At 46.4% G+C, this 9,343-nt stretch overlaps 1 protein-coding gene across 1 annotated transcript; it reads right to left on the bottom strand.

Annotated features, from left to right (window-relative positions):
• Positions 1–2,736: 2,736 nt before the first annotated feature.
• LOC125521999 (serine/arginine repetitive matrix protein 2) lies at positions 2,737–7,656 on the bottom strand. Its single transcript, XM_048687061.1, has 8 exons — positions 6,859–7,656; positions 5,787–5,948; positions 5,347–5,442; positions 5,159–5,251; positions 4,187–4,291; positions 3,977–4,117; positions 3,606–3,893; positions 2,737–3,338 (listed from the first exon to the last, which is right to left on the bottom strand). The coding sequence occupies exons 1-8, from the start codon at positions 7,480–7,482 to the stop codon at positions 3,048–3,050; spliced, it is 1,800 nt and encodes a 599-aa protein (XP_048543018.1). The 5' UTR covers positions 7,483–7,656; the 3' UTR covers positions 2,737–3,047.
• Positions 7,657–9,343: the final 1,687 nt, after the last annotated feature.

Genomic DNA, 9,343 nt, shown 5'->3' with positions numbered 1-9,343 from the left:
GCATTGTTGACATAGAAATTTGCAAAATACTTACGGATCTGAATGTGTCAGACCCGTTGACTAAACTTCTCTCACAAGAAAAACATGATCACACCTATGTACCCTTTGGGTGTTAATCACATAGCGATGTGAACTAGATTATTGACTCTAGTAAATCCTTTGGGTGTTGGTCACATGTCGATGTGAACTATGGGTGTTAATCACATGGTGATGTGAACTATTGGTATTAAATCACATGGCGATGTGAACTAGATTATTGACTCTAGTGCAAGTGGGAGGCTGAAGGAAATATGCCCTAGAGGCAATAATAAAGTTATTATTTATTTCCTTATATCATGATAAATGTTTATTATTCATGCTAGAATTGTATTAACCGGAAACATAATACATGTGTGAGTACATAGACAAACAGAGTGTCACTAGTATGCCTCTACTTGACTAGCTCGTTGAATCAATGATGGTTATGTTTCCTAACCATAGACATGAGTTGTCATTTGATTAACGGGATCACATCATTAGGAGAATGATGTGATTGACTTGACCCATTCCGTTAGCTTAGCACTTGATCGTTTAGTTTGTTGCTATTGCTTTCTTCATGACTTATACATGTTCGTATGACTATGAGATTATGCAACTCCCGTTTACCGGAGGAACACTTTGTGTGCTACCAAACGTCACAACGTAACTGGGTGATTATAAAGGTTCTCTACAGGTGTCTCCAAAGGTACTTGTTGGGTTGGCGTATTTCGAGATTAGGATTTGTCACTCCGATTGTCGGAGAGGTATCTCTGGGCCCACTCGGTAATGCACATCACTATAAGCATTGCAACTAATGAGTTAGTTGCAGGATGATGTGTTACGGAACAAGTAAAGAGACTTGCCGGTAACGAGATTGAATTAGGTATTGAGATACCGACGATCGAATCTCGGGCAAGTAACATACTGATGACAAAGGGAACAACATATGTTGTTATGCGGTTTGATCGATAAAGATCTTCGTAGAATATGTAGGAGCCAATATGAGCATCCAGGTTCCGCTATTGGTTATTGACCGGAGACGTGTCTCGATCATGTCTACATAGTTCTCGAACCCGTAGGGTCCGCACGCTTAAAGTTCGATGACGGTTATATTATGAGTTTATGTGTTTTGATGTACCGAAGGAGTTCGGAGTCCCGGATGAGATCGGGGACATGACGAGGAGTCTCGAAATGGTCGAGACGTAAAAATCGATATATTGGACGACTATATTCGGACATCGGAAAGGTTCCGAGTGATTCGGGTGTTTTCGGGAGTACCGGGGAGTTACGGGAATTCGTATTGGACCTTAATGGGCCATACGGGAAAGGAGAGAAAGGCCTCAAAGGGTGGCCGCACCCCTCCCCATGGGCTGGTCCGAATTGGACTAGGGAGGGGGGGTGCCCCCTTCCTTCCTTCTCCTTTTCCCTTCCCTTTCCTTCCCTCCTACTCCTACTACTTGGAAGGGCTCCTAGTTCTACTAGGAAAGGGGAAATCCTACTCCCGGTGGGAGTAGGACTCCCCTAGGGCGTGCCATAGAGAGGGCCGGCCCTCCCCCTCCTCCACTCCTTTATATATAGGGGCAGGGGGCACCCCAAAGACACAACAATTGATCATTTGGATCTCTTAGCCGTGTGCGGTGCCCCCCTCCACCATAATTCACCTCGGTCATATCGTAGCGGTGCTTAGGCGAAGCCCTGCGTCGGTAGAACATCATCATCGTCACCACGCCGCCGTGCTGATGGAACTCTCCCTCAAAACTCGGCTGGATCGGAGTTCGAGGGACGTCATCGAGTTGAACGTGTGCAGAACTCGGAGGTGCCGTGCGTTCGGTACTTGATCGGTCGGATCGTGAAGACGTACGACTACATCAACCGCGTTGATATAACGCTTCCGCGAACGGTCTATGAGGGTGCGTAGACAACACTCCCCCCTCTCGTTGCTATGCATCACCATGATCTTGCGTGTGCGTAGGAAATTTTTTGAAATTACTGCGTTCCCCAACACCTTGTTGAAGATATTGGTCGGATAGGCCCAGACTTGTTTTCAGAATGAAAACCTATATTCTACCTTTGGTGATTGGATCTGGTAACAGTGGCGCTTGAGCATCGTTTCCTTCATACAGGCATTGTTGTCGAAGAACCTCAATGTCCTTGTGGTGTCAAATGATGGTTTGGTGCGGATACGGTTGTTGATGTAGTTCGTTGATCGCTTCGTGTTTTTTTTTCGTTTTCCTCGCTTGGGCATAGCATTGGTTTTGTATGACTTTGCTGGGCATAGCATTGGTCTTGTATGACTTTGCTCTTCCCCGGCATTTTTTGTGTATGTGCGTTGGTGTTGGATGTGTGCGTCCTAGCTATGCATAAGCGGGTGTGTGCTCATCATGTTTGTATTCGCTTGATGCTTTTTTATTTTGAGTCAATAAAATCCACACTTTGTTGAAAAACTACCATGGATGTTTCTTCTGGAGAAAAATACACATTCCACGTTTCATCTTCCATCAGTTTCTTTTCGCCCACCGGTTTTCTCTAAATACCTTTTCCATCTTGGTTTTTATTCCCGCCACATGACATGCCTCCCAAATTTCCCAGTACTGATTTTCACCGAACACCAAACATGGGGTTAGGCACTAATAATCAACTTCTCAAGCCTAGGTTAGGTGAATGTTTGATTCCACGTGTAAACTCTCATTCCCTTTCCCCAAAGTAGGCAAACACAAGTAAACAAATTTGACCGACTTAGGTGAATGTTCGGTTCTAGTCATACATTTGGCAAGATATTTCCTTTTTTACAACCATGCCTCATGCATCTTTCACTCAAAAGCTGTGACAGGATTCTATTAACCAAGCCAAAGGGTAGGTCAATTTCTGAAAGAAAAAACACAACTATGCCAAAGTTAGCTCCCAACTAAACAGGCCCTAAATCTACACACTTATTAGCCTAACTTAAGCCAATCAATCAATTAATCAATTGGGCACACTAGATGTGTTCGCCGCCTGAACCCAACATGAGAATCCTATGCCATAATAATCTACATTATTGTCGACCTCCTGCATACGGTTAGACCGCCATAGTCGATTCTTTGCTTCTGACTCAATCGCTCAAAGAGGAAATCCTCGCCCCTCCGCAGATGCAGATAGTCGTCCATATGGAACGATGTGCCTCGCTTACTATCGGGGCAGCTGCTTAGGCGAGTCGCGGCCTCGTCGAACCTGGAAAGTAGTCCATCTTTCGAGCCAGCTGAGCTATCATGGTCTCCAGGGCTCCAGCTCCCACGGCTGCTCATGGTGTGACTGCTGGTGCTGCATGCAGTGCTTGCGTCCTGAAAGGAATGGTCCATCAGGGACTTGAAACAAGATTGTATGCTATAGCATACAGGACAGACAAGATTAATATAAGCTTGTCCATTTGTATAGTAGAACCCAATGGATTGTTGTCTGAAGGTTTACTTTAGAACAAGATAAATATAAGCTTGTCCATTTCCTTGTGTAAAATGAATTGTTGAAAACAACTACACAAGCGGTGCAACATAGTAGAAACTAACAGATTGATTTGCTATTTCCACAAGAAATAGTTTAGACCATTTTACCTGTGTCTTGATTGTGGTTGGGGAGGCATGTAGATCGTTGCTAGTTTCCCATTGCAACCAGGGAAGGACAACACCATCTGACACAACAGGTGGTGCAACTTTCGGAAGGACTACATGAGTTTCCGCCATAGCACGAAGTACCACATCTCTTCTAGTTGAACTCGTGTCACTTCTTTCACCATCAAACGATGAAAAATCGGTATCTTCAACATTTGACAGGAAATCTTCAAAGTATAGCTCGGCCTCTTTGGTAAGGCATTTCGACATCCTTGCTCTATCATTGCTCCTCTGAAACAAATATACATGAAAAATTGAATTGTAGATTCTCAATAATAGAAGGGAGTATACAGCAAACGACCAAGAAAGCATACTCTTCTGCGTGGTGGCGGCCTCTCCGGTTTAACGTTCTTCTTAGTAGTAGGCAGTAATTCTTTAACTTTTTTTGTGAGTTCATGACCACGTTGTTCTTCTGCCGCCAATTGAGCTAGTAATTCCTGCTTCCTCTTCTCTGACTGCAAGACATTGAAAGAATTGAGCCTAAACACAGAAAGGAAAAACTTCTGGGTTCCATCAAATCATACCTCTTCCAACTTGCTAGTGTAGTTCCTATGGAGCTCACCAATAACCTGGGTTGGTTGCGCATTATCACTTCTTGCCTTTTCTGAAGGTTCAGATTTTGTCACGGCCTGGACAATGTATGGTCAAAGAAAAGATAATCGGAGTTACTGAATCGTATAATTAAATATGTATGAGTAACACTGAATATAATTACTGTAGGCAGCAGATGAGCAAGATAAGAGCTTTCAGTGTGGACAAACAGAAGGCATGAGTGATGACTATTCAACAGCTAAACTTTTTAGAATCCAGCTCCAAAGTATACTACAAACAGATTAGATTAAAGTTCATATTGATCAAAAGAGATGCTTTTGAAGCATCAATGTCATTAGTTAGTCCTCAACATTGCTTACCATGAGTAATATATACAGGTGGGGATCCTCCCCCCCCCCCCCCCCCCCCCCCCCCCCCCCCCGGTGATTCCTCAAAAAAAGCTGTGTTGTCTCAACTTTTTGTTAAGTTTTCTGCTTATTTGTCAGTAGAAAAAAAAAGACATTTTCAGTTCTAAGATATAGACTTTAGGACAACCACACCGAGCAGGTTGACTGATGATTTGTTTTTACACTTTTTACTGATGATTTTGAGAAGTCAGTGTAGCAACATAAGCATGTTGTAACCCTATTCTCTTCAGTCATTTCTGAAAGCACTACAATCAAGGTGGAAACAAAGACAATTTTGATGATATTTCATCGTCCTACCACCTCAGCATAACCAATGTAATCCTAGCCATCAACCAGTAATATCATCCATGCTCAACATGGTAGCACTAATGTGAAATATTTGAAAATCTATAAAAGGAGGAGGGGCCATTGTTGCACCTTGAATTCATCCCATTCATTGTAACAATCAAACCATAGAAAATATAAGCTGCTTGAAAGAACTGGTGCAGCACAAGAAAATAAACAAAGGTTTCTAGAAAAGTTAACGTCAAAAGGTACCTTTTCAAGCTGAGTTCTGATTTCTTCAACAGCTTGCCTCACTTCTTTACGCATCACATCATACAGCACATTTGAATCATTATTTTCAATTGGCTGCTCCAATGATAACAAAAAACACATATCTATTAAATGCTAGGTCTTCCAAAAACTCTAGCTGTGGGAATTTCAAATAATATTGTGAAAGCAACCTTCTCCTGGGAATAAACGGCCTGATTTCCACTGTGACTTCTGCTATGAAAAGAATGAGCATCCCTAGATTCATCATCAGTTAACGAAGAATGGCTCTGCGAAAATAAACATGGAGATATTCAATGTCGAATTTCAACCACAAAAAACAAATAAATTAAGCCCACAACACATGACGGTGTCAATTGTTATTATGCACCAAGAAACAGACTGCACAAATTTCCTCCCCCCAAAAAAGCACAGCACAAATAGAACTATTACGCACCATGTTACATCACTGCAACAGAAAATAATTGCGCTGTGCACCAGCTACATTGCAACTTTTCGTGTAGATGCTAACGCTCAATAGATGATTCAATTTTCACATCCATAAATAGCAAGGGCATTATCAGTGACCAATAGTTTCTAGCACCGCAGAAAACACAAGATGAGAGGTACTCACTGAGCCGCTATCTCGTAAATGTACAAAATCATTTTGACTTGTACACCTTGTCAGAGTTTGATTCACTTTAGACTTATTAAATGAATTCTGCAGACTCTGGCCACTGCTAGATTTGGTATTTGTCCCCCTAGAACCAGACCGGCAAGAAAAGTCCATATCATTCTGCAACCAGAAATGCAAAAGAAAATTAGAAGCAGAATTGAACATACTAGATGCAATGAATACAGGTTAAGTATTCTAGGTTGTTCAAGCAGAATAAGCCGGAAGGTGATGATGGGAACAACAAAGTGCAGGATGAAAAGGCAAAATAAGGAATCAGGTGATTACTAACTTTGATGAAAATTAAACAAGTTAAAATTAAAAGGCACATTGGCAATGATAAAGCAGAGTATTAGCCTGGTTTTGAACTCATGTATTCAAAAACTCATAGATAACATCAGGGCATTCTTAATTTCATTCTACTCAATTTCAAGCTATCAATGGCATTATGTTTATCTACGTGTGAAGTAGCAGAGAATCAAACAGAGTGACTTCACAGTGATTCCAGTCACTTGTTTTGTCACAAGAAGAATTGACATTGTATAGGAATTCTGCTGTTGAATTTGAAGTAATAAACTGTCTTCTTTCCAAGGAAAACATCCAATTGTCAGACATACAATTGACAACGTACATCTGTTGTATAACACAATTCCCCCCTTCCTAAAATCTTATATTAATTTCAGATTGTCCATAAATAGACTTAAACAAGAACACAAATAATACCAAGAAAAAACAGCAAGGCATGTGAATGTCAATTGCAAAGAATGCACCAAGAAACACAAAATAATGGCAGAAATACTTGATCATTATTTCAAAATACGAAATATCAGTGTTTATTCCTAGTGTATCTGATACTGCGTCTACATACTCCATCTCATGTATTCAATCTAGTCAAATAGACTTGGGTACGAAATTAATAACACTGATAAATTCAAACACCAAATAGACTCAGATAATAAAACTTAAATGAGATTGCTATTTTGGGTTAAGAAAATACTTCTAGATTCAAACGTCAAATGGTACTGGAACTTACATCCGATTCACACCACCGCTGCCGGTCCGTGGAGGCACGGCGGTCCACCGAGGCATACCGTTGCCGACCAATCGAGGCCCGCCGATCCACCGAGGCATACCTCTGCCTCCTGGCGGCGGCAGCGCCATTTTCAGCCGCGGCAGCTCCGCCACGCCGCTCCGGCGGGGGCCGCGACACCGAGCGCTCGCGCTGCCTGGACGACGCCGTCTCCCTGGCGTACCGCGCGGTGGAGCTCCGCCGGCCCCCGCGGCCCTTCTCCGCGGGCGCCGGGAACCTGAGCCGCCCGCGCGAGTCGTCCTCCCCGCGCTGCACCACCACCTCCTCGTCGTCGTCCTCGGACTCCACCCTGGCCCGGAAGAACTCGTCCGCCAGGTCGTCGAGGCTGATCTCCGGGAACCCGCCCGACGGCCCCCCGCCCCGCACCTTGGTCACGAACCTCGAGGAGGGCGTCGGCGCGTCCTCCGGGGACGGCGACGGCGGCGGGAACCGGCTCAGGCTCCTCGACCGGCGGAGGCTGCTGCCCCCGCCGCCCGCGCCGTCGGGCGTCCGGCCGCGCGCGGCCGAGCCGCCGTCGCCCTCCGAATCCCTCCTCGCCGCCGACCGGAACGCCGTCATCGTCGCCATCGAGCCCAGCGGCTAGGGTTTTGGAGCTGCCGCCGCTAATCCCCAGCGAAGACGGTCGCAGCAGAGCGCTACGGTACCAGATAACGAACGGGAATGGCGAGGCGAGCGAGCCTCGAGCGCACCGAGCGAAATCTACACGAAAATTCGTTTCCCCCACTTCGGACTTCGGCAGCACCGCCGCGCCCCCGGGCCCGCCTGTCATCGTGCGTTCGGTGGGCCGGGCGCGTGGGACCCGGGCGATGGCGTGCGTGCGGGTCGGGCGGTTTCGGAATTTGAAACCCGGCCGGGGTTTGAGGGGGGATTCAAACGATCCTCCGTCGTCGGCACATGAATGAAATCGTAACTGTGCTGTGCCGCTGCTGCAGGAAAGGAGATGATTGTCCAGCCGTGCAAGCATTTACGCCGAGGGGGGAAACGTTGCGGGCACGGGGGACGGGGTGTGGGTCGTTGGACGTTGCTGTTGTGCCGGCACGTCGGCGTCGGTCGGTCGGTCGCCCGTGGGCTGGCCTCGTGTGCTCCGCCCGCCAACCACCGCCACTCGACGAGCCACGCACACCGCCTGCGGTACGGAGTTCAGTGGGCCGAGCCGGGGGGGAAACTAGCGGGAAAATTTGAAGTTGCCGGGCACAGCACAGCTCGTAGCTCGACTTCTCTCCGTGGATCAGTGGGCCGGTCAGCTTTCCGAAGGCAGCTGCAGCCTGCAGGGGGGAGAATAGTTGCGCCTCGGGACCTCCTGCCCTGCTGTCCCCCCGCCTGCGCCTCGTCCTGATCATTTTGCTTTGGCACGCACGAACCGCGACTCCTGGCACCGCAGTGAAAATAAACAAAACTGGTACTTATCTGAAACTTCAACACAAAATAACATCAATCTAAAAATATTTTATGAAATAGTTCTTTTTTACATGACATCAATCTAAAGAGCATGACGCTCCGGGCTAGGGCGTCATAGTAGCGACATGTAGCATGACGCCCCGGCCTAGGGCGTCATGCCAAATAGTATGACGCCCTCATGCTATCTCGCATGGCGCCCTAGCCCCGGGTGTCATGTAAAAGGTGTCATTTCGTGAAATATTTTTAGATTGAGGCCATTTTATGTTAAAGTTTCAAATAAGGGCTATTTTTGTTCATTTTCACGGCATTGGAGGAGTAGCATGGAAACATGTTATGTGTTTTTTTGCTTATAGTAATACATATGAGGTACTCAGAGCATGGCCAATGCATAGTCTTGGGGCGTGTTTGGTTGTCGTGTGCTACAGTATCCGCGTTGCATACACATCTCAACCCAGCCTGGCTCTGGAAAAACAGTCTCATATGCGACATCTGCGAGTTGTTTGGTTGCCTGCATATGGACTTCCTGCATTAGGGAATCAACTTTGGCATGTTGTTTGGTTGTCTGCATTGTCTCAGCGCATACAACTACACGCTGTTTGGTTGACCGCATGGGGTATGATTAAGAGCTAACACTTGCACTTAGTACACAGGGTTAAGAGCTGGTTGAGGAAGGAGGAGAAGAAATGCAGTGTGCGCTGGACCATGGCGACTGTGGTGGACAGTGACCGTGGAGCCGTGTCTGACATGACGAGCACGGAGTTATGGGCGAGCGACCCTGTCGGCGAACTAGTTGGAGTGCTCGCGCAAAGACAGTGGGCAGAGGAGGAGAAATGCAGTGCTCACGCCATGGCATCGTCAGTGTAGTAGGACGAGAGAGAGGAGCTGAGATGGTCGACGCCGAAAATGACTCCAGTGTAGTAGGACGACGGGAGGAGGCCAATATGATCGACCCCATCGGTGGCAGAGAACAGAGGAGAAGAACCCCGTCAGTGTGCGCGCCATGGTGGCTTAACTGTAGTAGGATCATGGA

This window comes from Triticum urartu, chromosome 7, assembly GCF_003073215.2.
Source record: "Triticum urartu cultivar G1812 chromosome 7, Tu2.1, whole genome shotgun sequence".
In the NCBI taxonomy this organism is placed as follows: domain Eukaryota; kingdom Viridiplantae; phylum Streptophyta; class Magnoliopsida; order Poales; family Poaceae; genus Triticum; species Triticum urartu.
The sequence above is the reverse complement of the archived record's forward strand: the minus strand, read 5'-3'. Positions and strand labels throughout refer to the sequence as shown.